This window comes from Eschrichtius robustus, chromosome X (assembly GCF_028021215.1).
Source record: "Eschrichtius robustus isolate mEscRob2 chromosome X, mEscRob2.pri, whole genome shotgun sequence".
Classification (NCBI taxonomy): Eukaryota; Metazoa; Chordata; class Mammalia; order Artiodactyla; family Eschrichtiidae; genus Eschrichtius; species Eschrichtius robustus.
In genome coordinates, this window is record NC_090845.1 from 17,659,583 (window position 1) to 17,679,200 (window position 19,618).

The 19,618-nt window shown below is 34.6% G+C and overlaps 1 protein-coding gene across 3 annotated transcripts in view; it reads right to left on the minus strand.

The window, feature by feature from the left end:
- RPS6KA3 (ribosomal protein S6 kinase A3) overlaps positions 1 to 19,618 on the minus strand; it is a 109,056-nt gene that overhangs the window by 36,993 nt on the left and 52,445 nt on the right. For all 3 annotated transcript variants that reach the window (XM_068532400.1, XM_068532401.1, XM_068532402.1), the window contains 5 exons: positions 17,320 to 17,436; positions 11,919 to 12,000; positions 4,324 to 4,404; positions 3,489 to 3,568; positions 2,796 to 2,902 (listed from right to left, as the gene is read on the minus strand). In XM_068532400.1, coding sequence (XP_068388501.1) covers positions 2,796 to 2,902; positions 3,489 to 3,568; positions 4,324 to 4,404; positions 11,919 to 12,000; positions 17,320 to 17,436 — 467 coding nt within the window. The remainder of the gene's footprint in view (positions 1 to 2,795; positions 2,903 to 3,488; positions 3,569 to 4,323; positions 4,405 to 11,918; positions 12,001 to 17,319; positions 17,437 to 19,618) is intronic.

Sequence of the window (19,618 nt, forward strand, 5' to 3'; positions counted from 1 at the left end):
TTGTTATGAAAAAAATACTGATCTTGATTATGCTTGACTAGAAAGCAGACCAACACATTTAGGGACTATAAAGGGAATTGTTAGGTATGGTGGGAATCATCCTCCCTTCTGTCTAATCAATACCTGGAAGACAGTTCTAAAAACAAAACAAAACAAACCTCAAATCATTCTTGGTAATTTTGAAAAAATTAAAAAAGAAAACATGGCTACAAGGGCATTACTTATACTTCCGATAGCAAGTGCATTCTAAGATAACCATGCCCGTCCTTTATCTTTGAAAGAAAAAGTCAACTGTATTACTCTCAATAAGCAAAGTTCCCTTTCAATTATTAATAATTATTTTTAGCCATATTTATTATAACAGAGTTCTAGTTTAAAAGAATCTGGAAAACCCCTTATAGTGCATAAAACAATTGGTCTAAAAATTTAAATTTCTCCTAAGCTCTACATGATGATATCAGTTGGATCATTTAACAATTAAATGTTGTTTCAGTTTAACAGTGTAGTCTAGACATTTACGTGAAAAATCTCACTATAAGCAATCTTACCCACATTAGATCTTATTTGATCTTTGAGACAGGATCCATGCTTTATATATAATTTTATAACCAACATTAATACAATGGTCTACAATAAATACATTCAATTAAATGATATAAAACACAAACACATTTTTATTATGAATGTTTAATCTTATGTTCACAGTAATTTTTTTCTTCTAAAGACTATATGCTTGAATATTCATTCTCACCAGGAATTATATTTTATGTTGTGATAGTTAGAAATTGGGAAAATGATGAGAAAAACTCAGTCATTATCTGGGGAATAAAATCAGAACCATATGAAACTTATCCGAAAACAAAATACCTGAAAAACAAATGTAAAATATGAAAGTATAACAATTTCTAAATGACCACTTAACAGGATTCCAAAGGAGTATTTCCTTTGTTTCCTATTGTAATATATAATTTAAATTTTGCATGTAACATTTTAATGTAAGTAATATCCAAATCCTTGATAAAGATGATAGTTACACAACTCTGTGAATATACTAAAAACCATCGACTTGTATACTTTATTTTTAATAGCTGGATATTTAATAATTTATAATATAGGTCCAAAGATCAGGACACAAAAATTTATGTACAGTATTTATTTAATAAAGTTTAAAACAAATGAAACCTATATTGTTTAAGAATGCATACTTAGGTGGTAGAACTATTTTTTTTAATTAAAAAAAATTTTTTTTAGTATAATTAAAGGTTACTTTCCATTTACAGTTCTTCCCAAATATTGGCTATATTCCCCGTGTTGTACAATACATCCTTGAGCTTATCTTACATCCAATACTTTGTACCTTACCGCTTCCCTACCTCTATATTCCCGCCCCACCCCCCAGCAGCCACTAATTTTGTTCTTTTTTATGGCTGAGAAATATTCCATTGTATATTTATAACACATCTTTATCCATTCATCTGTTGGTGGACAGCTGGGTTGCTTTCATATCTTGGCAACTGTAAATAATGCTGCTATGAACATTGGGGTATGTGGACTATATCTCAAAAAAGCTATTTTTAAAAATTCTTGATAGAACAAGGCTCTTGTTTATATCCTTAAAAAAGGAGAAAAGAAAACCTTTCTTTCTCAAAGTGGTAGATAGTAAACACCAACAAATTAAAACACAGAAGTGTGTACAATTTAAATAATATTAGCTTCTTGATAACCACTACTATAAAAGTAAAGGGAAATTTGCTTAACTCTCATTAAGAATTTGAAATCATGTGGAGAAGAAAATTGTCAATAAATGGTATTTGGAGGAAACAATTAGCTCCATGCCATCCCTCACACCAAGAAATTTCTAGATGGAGTTAAAAGTAAAAAAAAAGAAACCATAAAATTAGAAGAAAAAAATCTTATCATGAGAATTGAAAAAGCCCCTCTAAGAATAAAAGTCACAGAAGAAATCACAAAAGAAAAGATTGGTAGATCTGAGAAAAAAATACTTGTGTAGGTTAAAATAACACGAAATTAAAAGACAGGGTGGCGCAGTGGTTAAGAATCCGCCTGCCAACGCAGGGGACATGGGTTCAATCCCTGGTCCAGGAAGATCCCACAGGCCGCGAAGCAACTAAGTCTGTGTGCCACAACTACTGAGCCTGCACTGTAGAGCCTGTGAGCCACAACTACTGAGCCCGAGTGCCACAACTACTGAAGCCCACACGCCTAGAGCCTGTGCTCCACAACAAAGACAAGCCACTGCAATGAGAAGCCCGCACACCGCAACGAAGAGTAGCCCCCACTTGCCACAACTAGGGAAAGCCTGCGTGCAGCAACAAAGACCCAACACAGTGATACATACATACATAAAAAAATAAATAATAAAATTAAAAGATAAACTAGAAAAGTGTATTTGCAGCATATGTCAAACGGTTAAATTCTTAATTTGTATAGAAAGGTCTCTTACAAGTCAATGGGAAAAAAACAACACTCCAAAAGAAAAATGAGCAAAGGCCATGAACAGAAAAATCACACAAAAATACAACTGCCAATAAACCTATGACCATAGATTTCCACTTCATTAAAAATCAAAGAATGCAAATGAAAACAAGGTAACGTTAACAGATATTTTGATTAAAAGATATTTAAAAGTATGAGAACATAAAGGGTTAGCAGAAATGTGAAGCATAGGCATTCTAATCCAATGTTTGTGGTAGTTCTATGAAATAATATTATTTTGTATTACCCCCTAAATAATTATATTATACTGTATTCAACTTAGCAGCATGATTCCTTACTTTTCTGGTTTTAAGTCTCTATAGATTATTCCCAGGCTATGTAGATGGTCTAAAGCAAGCGCAAGTTCAGCCAAGTAGAATTTGACATCTTCTTCTGTGAACATGACCTAAAATAAAATAATAATTTTTCTGTCTTTACTTTCTTTTTGCATTTGTTATTTTTATTTAAAGTTCCATCCTACAGTTTAAATATCAAAAAACTATAAATATGCTAATTACACAATTCACTTATGAAAGGAATTTGCAAAAATGACTGAATCAGTCAACTAATGACTTACTAAATGCTAAATATGCACTGTGGGGAAAATAATTTTACATTTTGTTAAGTAACAACTATATTCAGATTGTGCCATTGTTGCTCCATCACAGTAACGTCTTAGAAATGAAAAATGATCTTTACAATGCAGGCTGAATTTCCACTACTGATTGTTTAAGGATATCTTGTTGTTATATTATTGCTTCTGAATAAACTATAACTAAAAGAAGCAGGACAAAAGACAGTTTATCAATTTAAAATCTACTTTCCGAATAAATTCAGAAGTTAGGAAAAAAACTCTTTTTGGCTCTGATTCGTCAATATAAGAATCTTGTGCCGCTTGACAAAATACGACAAGCATAATATTGAAATATAACAAAGCTTTAGTTGAAAAAGGATGCGTATAAATAGATTTAAAACAGAGATTAATTATATACCTCTTTGGATAAGCGTGTAAACAAATCTCCTCCCCTGAGAAAGTCCAATATAAGATACAACTTCCCTTCAGTTTGAAAAGCTGAATGAAGAAACGAAAATTTCCATTTAATTCATAGTTTAATTTGGGGGGCTTACATTAGGTCAACTCATTCACAAATGAATACTATTTTAGCAAATTAATGACTACATCATAGATCTAAACTGATTTTTATTTAGAAGTTAACCAATGATTCCTCTTAGTTTCCACGTAGAAATGTTAAATGCAGTGTTTCTTATTATGGAACCACTAAAACATTTGTTAGATTTTATTCAGGCAACAGTCTCTCAGGAATACAATAGTTCTAGAACATGGGGTCAATAAGAAAAATTCCCAACAGAAAGACTTACTTAACCATGAAACAAAACACAAAATACCATGTCACTTAACTACAAAAAAAGGTGGATTGGTTAGCTTTAATTACACAGAATAAGAACATCAGGACGTCGATATTAGGGCTCTTTCTTGCTTGTAAGTTAGGCTAACACATATAGACTATAAAATACTGGTACATTATTATTAATTATTATAATTTTAAAATGATTATTATTACCTGTTCCTATGGCTATCACTCAGAAACTATAATGTTTAAAAGAAACACGAAGCTAAATGCAATAAAAGCTTCTAAAATTTATCTAAGAAGTAACGGTTTAATTTCCATGACTTTACTATATGTATCTACTAGACACATACAAATATACACAAATAAATATTTATATACATTAGTATATCTGAATGCACTCAGGGAGTGGGAGAATGAGGTAAAGGGATGAGATGGGAGGTTGTTCATAACTTACCATAATGCAACTTGACAATAAAAGGATGGTTAACTTCTACCAAGATATCACGCTCCATTTTTGTCCGAACACGGTCTCGAACTATAAAATATTACACATATGGCTATACTGTAATAGCTTCCAGAGACAATCTTTAAAACAAAATCTCTTTGGTGACTATTTTAAATAAAATTTTGCTTATATGTATAAAAGTGTGAATTCACATATAAATAAAATTATTTATATGTATAAATAAAACTATTCATTACTCTTGAATTTTCAAAATTAATAACTATTTTTTACTAAATTATGCTACCAGAAGAAATTGTATATATTTATAAAATCTGTGCTTTACATTAAAAAAAATACAGGGAACATATCAGATGTTGGCTTTAACATCAGATTTCCAAGTATTTTGGTCAAAGTTATGAAAAATAGCCAAAAAAGGAGCAACTTTTAAAAACAAGGCATTCCAATGAAATGGTAAAACACACACAAAAAATGAAATAGGTTTTAACACTTCTCCCTACCAACCTTATCAACTCAATTCAACAAACATTCATTAAGCATCTAAAATATGGGGCAGACATGGCGAAGGATAGATATACCCCAAAAGGTGTATTTTGAGGGAGGCAGGAGAGGAGAGATACTGAGAGGAAGTACTGTGGTGCAGCTGAAAGAGCAAAGGCTTTTTGGAGTTAGAAACACCTGGATTTGGATCTGTGTCATCTTGAGCAAGTTACTTATTTAAACTCTCTGTGCCTCTATTACACCTCTCATCTATGAAATGGGGATAACACCACTGTATCTTTGGGGGCTATGTGACCATTTGAGATAAGGTTTGTACATCGAGAGCCTGGTATATAAGAGATATTCAATTAAACAGTAGTTATAGCACCATGAATATGATAAAGGGATAAAATGATGTATTGCCACCAATAAGTAGTACAAGAATTCAGAAAAGGGAAAGATCAGTTTTACTTGTATAGGAAGGCTAGAGCAAAGAGGTGGGGTTAGGGACTTTTAGAGTGGAATTTATACGGGCAAGAAGGACTGGACCGAGAGAAGAAAAGTCCAGGTATCGAGTACCAGTGCAAGCAAGGACATGGAGGCATGCATGATGAGCAAGAAGGAACCTAATCAGTGTGGAAACTGGGGGGGTGGGGGTGGGGTGGGGATGGGAGTGGGGGTGGGAGGGGTGGTGAAGTAGGGAGGATCCAGATTCCTGACAATTTGGAATGCCAGGATGAATTTACATTTGACCCAGTAGGCAAAGATCTCTTTTACCAACCAAATATTTCCTGAGCAAACTCTACATGCCAGGCACTGTGAGATACAAATAAAATAATCTTCAAGAAGCTAATAATCTGGTGGGAATGACAGACAAGTAAACTGATGATTAATCATCTGATAAGTACTCTCTTGGTAGCTCAATGGATTTAAGAGGTGAAAATGATCATTCATTCAAGTTTTTTTTTCTGTTGCATAATAAGGATAAATCACACAGAACTTCTATTTTTCAGGCCAGAGAGACTGAATGGTTCTGCCACAGATTAAACAGAAAGAATGGAAAGAGAGTCTTTTTTGGCAGTGGGGGCGGGGACAGAATGATGAGTCTTCTTGTCAATTTAAGGTGACCACTGATACCTAAAACTCAGAACTAAGCCCTCTGGGAAAAATAAACAAATAAACTTAAAAAAATCCTACGTTTCCCATTCTACCAGTTTTCCACTCCAACTGGGAGATTTTGGTGCCAGTGACTGAAAATAGGCAAAACAGGAAAAGGAATCAATTGCTCTTGATATCAACACAGCTCTGTCTTTTTATTGACTTGTTTTGTGGATGTATCAAATTCAGGATCAATCTCTGATTTCGTTATCTTGTCCTATCACTACCACTCCGGTGCCTTATGTCCAACAGGCCCTTTCTATTATTTGTGTGAATGAGGTTCATCACACAATTGTCAGGCCTGCTGACAATTCTAGTCTAGTCTAGCCCAAAACTGCCCTTTTTTCCATCGCTACCCATACAATCTTGGATTATGTTCCCATTACCTTAAAGCTAGATTCCAAATTTCTACCTCTTTCAATAATTATACAAAGCTTATTTAATAAGCAGCAAAAATATCCATCAGTATATTTACTGTATATCCCTCTTCTATTATTGTACCACTATGAAAAGAACAATTACTTGGGAGTCAAGAGCTATAGTTTAGTGGCCATGCTAATAACTAGATGAGTTACCTTGGTCAAATCCTTTCGTTGCTCAGGGGCTTCCTGCTTCCTTCTCTATAAAATGAGAGGCTAGAACCAGATGCTTTTCTTTCTATTATGATTATCTTGTGAGATAGTTTCCTTACATGCAACACTGATGAGACCTTGTTTAGTTCAAAACGAACAGTAAGATTCACTCACTAAAGAATTCCTTCCTGGGCTTCCCTGGTGGCACAGTGGTTGAGAGTCTGCCTGCCAATGCAGGGGACACGGGTTCGAGCCCTGGTCTGGGAGGATCCCACATGCCGCGGAGCAACTGGGCCCGTGAGCCACAACTACTGAGCCTGCGCGTCTGGAGCCTGTGCTCCGCAACAAGAGAGGCCGCGATAGTGAGAGGCCCGCGCACCGTGATGAAGAGTGGCCCCCGCCTGCCACAACTAGAGAAAGCCCTCGCACAGAAATGAAGACCCAACACAGCAATAAATAAATAAATAAATAAATAAACAAAGTAAACAATGCGTTTAAAAAAAAAAACATTAAAAAAAAAATTCCTTCCTTCTGTCTGAGATAGGACTGTGTAATAGTTCTAATCTGGTTTCTTTTATGTATATAAAGACCTAGTGACAAATATAAATCATCCTACAATCAGGAATTTTGATTAGGATATTAGTGGTTCAGAAGAAGGCATGTTTTACGTTGGTTAAACTCTAAACCCCTGAAATAGAATTTGTTAACACTGACTCATGTTGACAAAGCAACTACATTCCGCCGAAATAATTTTTATTACATACTAGTTATTACATTTTAAATTCTACTTGACTTGAACATGAGAGTGAATAAGAAGAAATGCTGTTTATGTTTCTAGAATTATGTATTAAGAAAATGCTTTAAGCAATAGTTTACAAAACCTTTTAGGCCCACAGACTACTTTATTAGGACAAAAGTCCCCATAAACTCAACTTAACACTTTTGACTTCTTTTTGACCCCATTTATTATATTAATAGAAACTTTAAACTGGAAAGAGACTTCTGGTTAAACATGGATGTTTTACTTTCTACTTTCTTCTAAAACCCTATTGAAATTACAATAATGGAAAAATTAGGCATAAACTCACAAGGACAAAAAAGAGAAGCAGTAGCAGAAGGTGACTAAGTGGTAACTCACACAGCAGATCAGAGAAAGCTAAAATCTAAGCTTAAAGAAAGGAGGCCAATGAGAAATAAGCAAATTCTTGCCATAGAACCCATTCTAATCAGCTTTTTGGTACCACACTTTTTTTTTTCTTTAAAAAAAATTTTATTTTATTGAAGTATAGTTGATTTACAATGTTGTGTTAATTTCGGCTGTACAGCAAAGTGATTCACTTATATATATATACACACACACACACACACATATATATATATATATATATATATATATATATATATATATATATATATGAATATAGGTACCTCACTCTTAAATGAGGAAAAGATAGCAAAGAATTCCCAGGAATTTAAGGAAAGACTCTAAACATGAAAAATAGCTATCAAAATAAATAGAAAAATATAGACCTTATGTAGATCCTGATTCAAACAAATTGCAAAAAGAAAAATGAATTATAACAATAGGGACAACTGGAAACTTGAGCACTGATCAGATATCTGTATATTAATTTTTCAGGTATAATCATAGAATTGTATTATTTCTTTTAAGAGTCTTTATCTTTTAGAGATACATACTAAAATATTTATGGAAGAAATTATACAATATCTGGGATTTGCTTCAAAATATCAAAAGAGGGGAAGGGAGAGAACACAGATAAAAAAAGATTGATTATGAGTTGATAAATGTTGAAGGAAAAAGAAGGGTATACGGGGCTTCTCTATATTTTCTGTTTCTTTCTGTAGATGTTTGACACTTTCCATAATAAAAAGTTTTAAAAAATGGAATAATTAGAGAACAAGGAAAATCTAGGAAATTAAAAATAATGGTAGAAACAAGAAGTTAATAGAAGGGTTGGAAGATAGATGATAAAATTTCCTAGGAAACAGGAAAAAAAGACAAAAATGGAAAATAGGATGGAAAAAAAATTAAAATTAAGCAACGACCCAGGAGGTTCAAAATATCCAAAGAGTAGCAGTTATAAAATGGAGAAGAAATGACAAAATACTTCCCCAGAACTGAAGAAATGAGTTTCTAGATTGAATGAGACCACCCCATATCTGGTATGATGAATTTTAAAAATCCACACTAAAGAAATACCATTATACAAATTTCAGAACAACAGGGATAAAGAGTAGCTTGATTCTAAAGACTTCTAAGGAGGAAAAGCAGCTTATACACAAAGGACTGGGAACCATAACAGTAATAAATTTCATAACTGCAACACAGGAAACTGGAAGACAATGGAAACAATGCCTTCAAATATCTGAGGGAAAATTATTTCTGATCTAGAATTTTACGTCCAGTCAAATTATAAATTAAGTGAGGGGCAGAATAAAGGCATTTTCAGACATGTAAAGTTACAAAAAATTTACCATCCATCCAGCCTTTCTAAAGTAGCTACTAGAAGATGTGTTTCACCAAAACTAGAAAGTAAACTGAGAAAAAGGTAGGTACAGAATTTAGGAAAGGAGATCTAATACAGCAAAGATGTGAAGGATATGTGACTTCAGTACAGGAACAATCTGTATAAAGCATTATGAAAACATTACTAGGAGGACATGAAAAGGGAAACTGTGTGTGAGAGAACTAAATCCTAATCTTCCATGGTAGGAAGTCAAAAGATTATGTCTCCAAATGAAAACAATCAAAGAATTACAATATAAAAATACTGAATGTGGAGGTAAAAGGCAGAAGCAGCAGCTAAAGAGATGGAAGTCACTGTCTCTGGGGGCCAAGAACTGGGATAGGGAGAAGGGTAGGAAAAGCACTGCTATTTTATAAGACTCTATACACATATTACTTTGATAAAAATAAAAATAAAATTTAAGAACACACCAGCAGTCTATAATTCCAATATGTCAAGTAGCTTCACTTTTCTATGGTCTCTTATATCGCTAACATCTATATAATTTTACATACTTGTGGTAGCCAAATTCGTTATAATGTTCACTTACAAATTTTTATTACATTCATTTTTGTGATTATATTTGAAATATTTCATTTAAATAATACTCTATTAAGTGGTATACCATACTTTTCTAAACATTCAATAGTTATAAGATTTCTAAATTCTCGATATTGTAAATAATGTTGCAATGAAAATTTTCAAGTGCACAAAATCCTTCTTCGAGATTATTTCCTTAGGTTACTTTAGCAGCAATAATGGCTCATTGTACTTATTGCAAAACCGCTTTCTAACTTATGTTGCCATTATATGAAATAACTCATTATTTTATATGCATTTATCAGAAAACTGGAACATTTTCCCAAATGTTATTTATTTTATCCCCTTGCATAAAATGTATTCTAAAACCCTTTAGGTGGAGGTTGTAAAGTTATTTCTTAGGAACTCCTAACTCAATCATTCCTTTTACAGTTATTAGTTGGAATTCCATTGTAAGGAAGAGCTTTCCCTTGTTCTCCATTAATTTATGGATTAACTCATGGATTCTTTATTCAGTGGGTTGTAATCGATCACTGTCATTATTTATTGCAATGTTTAAACTGTCCTAGATTTGGCCAGTAGGAGCCTTTTAATAAATTCCTTATATATTAATATTTTGTAATATTTGAGGTAAATAATTTCCTGATTTCCTATTTATACCATTTTTCATTGTATAAAAGGCCAAAATTTTTTGTACTGTCAATTTGTTTGTAATTTGTGCTTTGCTCAATATCTCTTCACAAGTTTCCTAGGATGTGTTAAGTTGTAAAATTCAGTTAGATTGTTTATTATGGTATATGGTTTAAGAGAAGACTCTAGTTTTTTTGCAGGTTGTTCATGAGTATTTCAAACAAAATTTATAAAATCAGTATTTAATTTCCCATTGTTCTAGACACCTGCTTTGTCGTACAGCACAGCACTTACTCAATATTTTTGTAACAAATACATGAAACTTTAATATATAATACTTTTGTACTGTTTTGTTCCACTGGTTTATATGCCTGTATTATTTTCCCCCAAAACACAATGAATTATTACTGCTTTTAATAAGCCTTAAACCTGATAAAACTTGTTCCTTTCTCATTCTTCTTTTTTAGAATACTCTTTGAGGCGTATGTTTTCAAGTGAAATTTTCAATATTTCAAGGAAAATGCAACAGGAATCTTGAGGATATGGAGCTAACTGGATGACTAGAGGAATACTAAGAGTCTTAACAACCTTCTCTAAAAGGAACTGGGCATGTATTTCCTTTCCCAATATCTTTTAGGTTCCTCAGAGTTCATAGTTTCCTTTACATATACTATGCACAACACAAATCCTGTTATATACATGAAAAAAACTACTTTTGTTGCTTTTGTAAATGAACTCTCTTAAATAAGTTCCATCTATGCAGCTTTATAACATGGAATTCATGAGTATAAAATTATAAAAGTAGTGATGTAGAGTAGGGCACTGAGGATATAATTTAATTTCCTGGCCCTAGCAAGAATCAAGTAAGTAGTATGCCAGGGGGTGGAGACTGGATAGGAAAGAAAATACATTCAGGAAGGGAGCAAGAGAACAGAAGCAAAGGATGGTGTTTATAGAGGGAGGTGAAATTTCTTGAAACGATGATAATATCCAGTACGAGTTACTAATTGGGAAAAATAACATCAGAAATAATAAGTGATCATCACAGATATTCCTTCCAGAATATTTTAAAACCTTTAGAAAATACAGGTAAGTTGAAGAGGAAAAAAAGAGATGTCAGGAATCAACACACAAAATAATTAGAGGTTATGTGGTAAAATAACTGATACTACTTTAAAAAAGGAAGATCTAAGTATTTAAAAATCTATGTACAATTTTTTCTAAGTGACTGTTTACCTATAAGAGCCAAATCTGACATTAGATTTTTCAAAATCAGAGGCTTAGAATAAAAACTTATTTGGAGACCAGAAGTCAAAATGATAAAGTCCTTAGAATAAAAGCTATTTTGCATCATAAATCAGTAAGTTTTCAAAACATTAAAATAATAATATGAACTGGAAGATGCATCAAACCTAGTTTTAAAATTCTAAACTTCTACTTGCCTAAAGCCCAAGAAGAATTTATAATACTTCTTTTAAGGCATGGCAACTCCCATTCTCACTAGTCATATGATTCCTAGCCTCGTAGGAAAAATCCACTAAAAGAAAGTCTAAATTTAAAGACAGTAACGGGAACAGATTCTGAATTTAAGTGACTGGCCTAGGAGTCACATGAGACCTATTCAGATTTTTCAGTTTGTTCATACTACGCGAACACTACAAATAACAGTAGCACTTACCTTTCAATGTGGCCTTCTTCAATACTTTCATGGCGTAAAGCTGTCTAGCATCAGAGCCTGAGATTTTTTTGACTAAGAAAACCTGTATTTAAATAAGAGAAAATAAGTCTTACAAAGTATCAGAAACTAAACTATTGCTCAAATAAGACCCCCTACTGTAATATAGCTTATTATTAGAAAGATTCTGATACATTAACTATTCTCCTTAAAATATTACCAATTATAAATACAGTGAGTTGTAAACACTGGTTATAACTTTGGGTGTCAATATAAGTGAATACATTTTTTGTTGTTGTTTGCCAATTCCCAAAGACCATGTAACATGTAAGACAGAAACAAAAATCTTTAAATCATGAAGCAATTAGAGAAAAGTCTAACATGTTTAAAGTATAACACAGGTGGTGATTGCTCTGCTTCTAACAAAACAAAAATTGTGATTCCATAAAAATTGTTATACAGAAGTTCCCCTTGACCACAATTTTCTGTTGATTCAATTCTGTTGACGAATAGTCTTTTCTATGTATGAAAACTCCACAATTTCTCATTGCTGGGCAGAACAATTTATTTTTATTTTTTAATTGAAGTATAGATGATTTACAATGTTGTGTTAGTTTCTGGTGTACAGCAAAGTGATTCAGTTATATATATAAATATATATATATTCTTTTTCATTATGGTTTATTACAGGATTTTGAATATAGTTCCCTATACAGTAGGACCTTGTTGTTTATCTATTTTATATACAGCAGTTTGTATCTGCTAATCCCAAACTCCTAATCTATCCCTCCTTCATCCTCTTTCCCCTTTCGTAACCACAAGTCTGTTCTCTACATCTGTGAGTCTGTTTTTGTTTTGTAGATATGTTGATTTGTGTCATATTTTAGATTCCACATACAAGTGATATCATAAGGTATTTGTCTTTGTCTTTCTGACTTCACTCAGTGTGACAATCTCTAGGTCCATCCATGTTGCTGCAAATGGCGTTATTTTATTCTTTTTTATGGCTGAGTAGTATTCCATTGTATATATGCACCACACCTTCTTTATCCATTCATCTCTTAATGGACATTTAGGTTGCTTCCATGTCTTGGCTATTGTAAATAGTGCTATGAACACTGGGGTGCATGTATCTTTTCGAATTAGAGTTTTCTCCAGATATATGCCCAGGAGTGAGATTGCTGGGTCATATGGTAGTTCTATTTTTAATTTTTTAAGGAACTGCCATACTGTTCTCCATAGTGGCTGTATCAGTTTACATTCCCACCAACAGTGCAGGAGGGTTCCCTTTTCTCCACACCCTCTCCAGCATTTGTTATTTGTAGGCTTTTTAATGATGGCCATTCTGACTGGTGAGAGGTGATACCTCATTGTAGTTTTGATTTGGGCAAAACAATTTAAAACACATATACTGAAGAAGTTTACTCACAACTATTTAATGTAAATTAAGTCAGAACCCTGCCTCCCCATCTTTCAAAAATCAAATATACACATATACCTAAATATTAAGAATACAATTCCCAGGGGAATTCCCTGGCGTTCCAGTGGTAGGACGCTGCTGCACTTCCACTGCAGGAGGGGTGTGGGTTCGATCCCTGGTTGGGGAACTAAGACCCCGCAGGCCGTGTGGTGTGGCCAAAAAAAAAAAAAAAAAAAAAAAGCAAGCAATCCCCAGGTATGTTACTGAGTATCTTGATTTTCCAAATATTTTTGGCTCTTTTCAAAATATAGTGTGGGATTTATGCAAAATGAATAAAGTCTGCTCTAAATAACTCACGGTCATGCTATAACTTGTCTAATACAATACAAAACTATCAATAAATCCCCTCTACTCATTTTGACCATTAGTTTCATGATCTTTTCCAGCAAACCTTTACACAGACTTGCTAAATTGACCTGAATTTCCACTTTTTTTGTCCTACCCATTCTTTCCTAGCAGTGCTATTGAGCTGCCACAGATGGTAAGAAGAGACTCTATTACAATCAAGAATTAACTCTAGGGTCAGCTCTCTATTACCTGCACTAGCACACTAGGCTATTAGCACAAAATAAAAAAATGATTCATTCAACTGATTCTAGGGCAAGGCAGAGTTCCTCACTTCGAGAAATTGTGCCAAAGACAATGGTCAATGACCTCAAGTCCAGTGAAAAGTGCCACAATGTGCACAGAAACCCTGATGCAGGGTGTGTTTCTCTCCCTAAATCACCCCCATTGTCCCCCTTCACCGTGGCCCACGGTGAAACTTCCTTTTAGCCAGTTAGCAGTGAGCCAACCTAGGGAGCGAAAAGTGTATTCTCAATCAGGGTTGTTCCTAAGATGGAATGATGTTTAAAAATTAAAGGCAATCAGAGATTATGAATATTTTTGAACTGAAATAAATTCTAACTAGGTGGGGATAATTAGGATTTATCTGATATTTATTATTCATTCTTAAGATCCCTAATCAAGCTTCTTCGTACTATTCTACAAGAAAAATTCTCCTCATGGGTTCAAACTTTCTTCACCCTACTTTGAAAGCACCCTCTTGATACTTTTCAGCACATCTTAGCTTTTGCAAAGGACCTTCACAAGCATTTGTAACGCATCATCATGATAATTTTGGGAGGCAGGCCTACTAAGCAATGCCTATTTTATAGCTAGGGCTTTGAGATGTTAAATAATTAACTTAGTGTCACAGTGGAGGTATTGGGATAAGAATCGGGCCAGCCACCCAGTTCTGTGCTTCTGCTCAGGGCACTCAATCTGTTGCCTCTGGCTGGTCACCAGTCATGTGCAGCAGGAGCAGCAGCAGTCCCAGATGCCATCAGGTCTTCCCCCACCAGCATTTCTGACTTTTCGAATCCCCCATGAAGCTATTCTAGGCTGTGACAGGTCATCCCTGTTTCCTTGGCTGAGACTGGCTTCTGAGGATGAGTAAGAAAGGAGACGCCCTATTTTTAACGTTTGCTATTTATAGTAAGGTATTTAAGTTACTTTTAAAGAAATAAAGGGAGAAGCATGCTAACTCCTGGAAACTTCAATATTATGTTCCCTGAAAATATAATGTGTAGAAATAAATCCATCTATTTTGGTTTATCCATAATAAATTGCATGATAATACAATCTCATAGCAGATATTATGTGCTTGGCCTTATATCATTTAATTCTTACTACTACCCTATGAGGGCAGGACTATTATTTACTCATTAATTCTTTCCAGAACTATATGTTAGGTACCGTGCTATTGGTTCCATGCTGAGACATGGTTCAAGGCATACATGGCCCCTACACTCATGGAACATACAGTCTAGTGGGGGAGATGGCCAATAAACAAATAATTACACAAACAAAAAGCTGCAATTGTGGTTAGTGCTGTGAAGATGAGGTATGTAATTTCTGAGAGGGTAAAAATAGACGAATATGACCTAGGTCAGGATGGCTGGGAAGACTTCTTTGAGATCCTAAGCTTGAGAGGAGCCAACCAGAGGAGGAAGGGATGGGGGTGGGGCAGTGTTTTTCAGGCAGAGGGAACAGCATGTGCAAAAGGCTTTTGCTTACGGATTAAAAAAGAAGGCCAATGTGGCCAGAACACAGGCAGTGAAAAGTATATAAAGTGATGTTGATGAGGTAGCTAGGGGGCAGACTGAGGGGCTCCTCAGCCATCTTAAGGATTTGTCTTTCTCCTAAAAGCAAAGGGAGGCCTCTAAAGGGTTAAGCGGATGGAGTATAAGACTAGCTCTTGTTGGCTGTCATGTATTGATAAATAATGGCTTGAGGCAAGAATAAATTTGGGAAGCCCAAGGTAGGAGCCTCCTTCAATAGGCCAGGGAGAAATGGTGGTGGCACAGACGGGAGAAGTGGCAGGGAGAAGGAGAGAACAGGCACGATTTGAGAAATCTTCACTAAATCAAGAGAACTTGTGAATGGATCAGATTGGTGGGGGTGGGGGGAGAGCGAAGGGCGGGGACTAGAAGGATATGTCAAGAATGCCTCTCAAGTTTCTGGCTTGCTTAACCGGAAGTCATTCATAGTGATAGAGAAAAATGAAATAGAGGTTTGGGGGTTAGGGGAAAATCATGAGTTTGGTCTTAGATACGTTGAGTTTAAACTGACTTTGGGGCATGCAAAGAGAAAAAAATAAGTAGCTGTACATACAGTTCAGAGCTTAGAGTCACAATCTAGATTGGAGATATAAATCTGTTACATCAGCTGTATGTGGGTTTTATTAAGATAGTGGGCATAAAGAAATTAATTAGTAGGGAGTATAGAGTGAGAAGGGAGCCTAGAATGGAACCTTGAGAACTTCAATACCTAATGACTGCCTAGAAGAGGAAAATGGGGCCCCAAGAGGTTAAGTAACTTGCTCAAGTGCTCATAGCAATTAAGTAGGAAGAAAAACCAAAACTAGAATCCACGTCTGGCTGACCTAGAGCTCAAACTTGCAACCATTATCTTCTTTTGGCTACTTTATCTATATCTGGATTAAAAATATCACTTTGGGCTTGAAAGAGGTTAACAGCTGTAACAGATTACCTATGTTAGCCAAGAATTGCTAAATAATCCCATTAAAATACACAAGAGAGCAAAACTGGTGTTGTTTTGAAGCTTGCAAAGCATATCTTCAAATGCTTCCTCACAGAGAGGTGGCAAGGAAGCACTGCACTGTGAAAGCTGAATGCAATCTCAGAACGTTCCTCTTGCTGAGAAATGGACTAGATAGATCAAGTAGTAGTGATTATAATGCTGTACTTCTCAAAATGGAGTACAGGAAGCACTCCTGAGGTATGCAGCAGGGGGACAAGGAATACTTGAAAAATGATAAAGATGTTGCAATTTTAGTTGGTGGATTTGGGAAATAGTTGAGAAATATTTTTGGATATTAAAAACAGACACAGATATCATTGAACAGAATGCAGCCTTTGAGTTCATTTTAAAGACAAGCTATAAGTCCCCCAAATTTCGTACGTGTAGTGGTAACCCCCCACCCTATTTCCTTGGGAGGACCTATTCGCTTTCTGCTGGTATTAGGGGTACTCTGGAGGAAAAGATTGAGATGCACTGTTATAATGTACTGTAAGATCACCTTCCGATTCTACATGAAGACTCAAAAAGAGGCCAGTGTATCATGGGAACATTTTGTGATTTTTTAATCATTCAAGAAGTGCAATCAGGGAGGTCATACAGTCTTGAAGATAAAATGAATATGTAGTGAACACTGCCAAGTTATGAAAGTTCCCATTGTACTTCTGAATGACTTTATTCACTTTGTCAGACTTATTGATAGTGAGAATTGTAAAAACACAGGAAATACCGCATTGTAGGAACATCAGTAGTATTTCATAAAATATTTCTGTTCCCCATTTGTATGAAATATACATGAATTCCAAAAAGCAACTTTTTAAAAAGCACATATTCATGACTTACCTTTCCAAATGATCCCTGCCCTAATACTTTTAAAAGTTCAAATTGGGAAGGATCTGCCTTTTCATGTCCTTCCTTTACATGATGTGTGATTGCAATTTCTTTGATACTGCCTTCTTCCTGTTGATGCAAATATAAGGGGATAAAACAGAGTTAGAGCTACTTCCTCTGGCTATAAATCAAACAATGTAAATTTATTGTATCATATTAGAAATCCTCAAATTAACATACACAAACCACCTTTACTGACCCACCAAGTAAAAAGAGAACACATGCCAAGCAAATATACTTTCAAGTTAAATGTCAGAGAAAGAATAATACCAGCCAACCACATAGGCCAGTTTAACATCTACATAACATTAGTTCTGAATATTTTCAAGTTTTCACTCTTCCTACTGGAGATAATCAGAATGATTAGTTTCATGGGGTGAGGGCAGAGGGTGCAAAGAAGTCTGAAAACAGATCAGAGTAATCTGGTGTGCTCTGATATGTGATTGTATTAGGTAGAACCAACACTATACACAACAAAACCTGATTACTGGGGAGAGGGGTTGAAAAATATTCCAGGGTCAACGTGGAGATTTCTATCCTCAGCAAGGCCGTTTGAATTAGCCTGCTGAAGTTTACTGTGTTTGAAATATCTAAGTTACTTTCTGTTTCTAGGACTACCTGAGATCTGAGATGGGAGAGAGGAATAACTCTAAAACACAAAATCAAAAAAGATTTAACATTTGGATGGAGGATTAGACAGAAAAAAAATGTTCAGCATGATGGAACAGTAGAAGGTCTTAGAGTTAAGAGAAGGATACTTAAAGAAGGTGGATGCTTTACTATACCTGAGAGAAGGTGTCAGAAGAGAAAGGTTGAAAATACATGTAAGTATACATAGAATTTCAATTACTTAATTACCCTGAGATCAGCAGATTAAGTACACCTTATTTATTCAATAATCAAGACATGTACTTTATCAGCCCAAAACTACAACAATAAAACAAAACCCAACAAAACAAGAAACATAAGCCTGTCAAAGACTATCTTCTCTTTTTTTTTTGCCTATAATGTTTTTTCTAGTGCATACGTACTATTAGTAGAATCTAAATGTGTTATACAAACATAAATAATTCATTATTTTTATTACCATTGTATTCCATATAAATGCTGAACTCAACATTCTCTGAGACACTCACAGAAGGCTGGCAATATAAGGAATTACAAAGAATTCTCAAAAGATATACCAAGGATATCCTAATGTGGTAGCTTTTGAAAATGAGTAGTAAAAGGAAAAAAAGCTCCTATAAGAGGACAAAAAAGAAATCCAGGCCCACCAATTTACTCTGTAAGACAGAAGCTGTAGTTGGTAGCATGTTCTACTACTAAGGCAGCTTAATCATTTTGGACTTTCTTGGAACTCTGGCAACAATAATAAAACAATCCCCTAATATGGTTTAGTCTTTTATTTTGTAATTCCATATGTATTATCTCATTTAATTCTCACAACGATCCTGTGCAATAGGCATTAGGGTAGAATCAAACATTAGCTCACTCCTTCCTGGGCACCCCTTCTCTCCAAATGAGACCAATGTGTACAAGGGCTTGAGAGTGATAGCTGTTCCTAGGCGCATTAGGAAAGAAAGGAAGCAAATTACCAAATTCTTTAAAAAAAAAATAAAATAAAAAACTTTCAAAGAACAATGTATATGTGGGATTGATTAAGTAAGAAAGATTTAGATTAAAATCCAGCAAATATTTATTAAACACCTAACATGTATCAAGCCCGGGTTAGGTGTTTTTTCACCTTTTCTATTAATGCTCCATGCAAACCTTTTGACTACATATCAGTATTAGAGAGGGCTGATGATAACACAGAGTATACCCCAAAGCAAGCAAAAACATTTCAGAACTCTCTACAGACCCCCCCATTCACCATTAGAAATTTTAAAGGTAAAATAGTCTGAATATTCTACAGTCTGAAGTTTAAAGAGATCAAGTAAAGATCACAAGCTAGTAGCTGGCAGATTTAGGGCCCAATTCCAGGTTTTCTGACTTCTAACAACTTCTAAAACAAGGATCTTAGCTTTACACCACATTGAGACTGTCACAGGCTCTTGGTGGTTCCCCATCCAAGATCAATGACAGGAACATACAGACTTATTCCCCTGGTCTTTGTAACTGGTCTGTATCTCTTAGGTCAGTTAGCTAAACTGATTAGTGAAGTGGTCTCTGAACTTTTGGTAGTACACCATTATTAATTAAAAAAAGATAGCATATACCCAATATTTGTATACTTATTGGCTTATATATA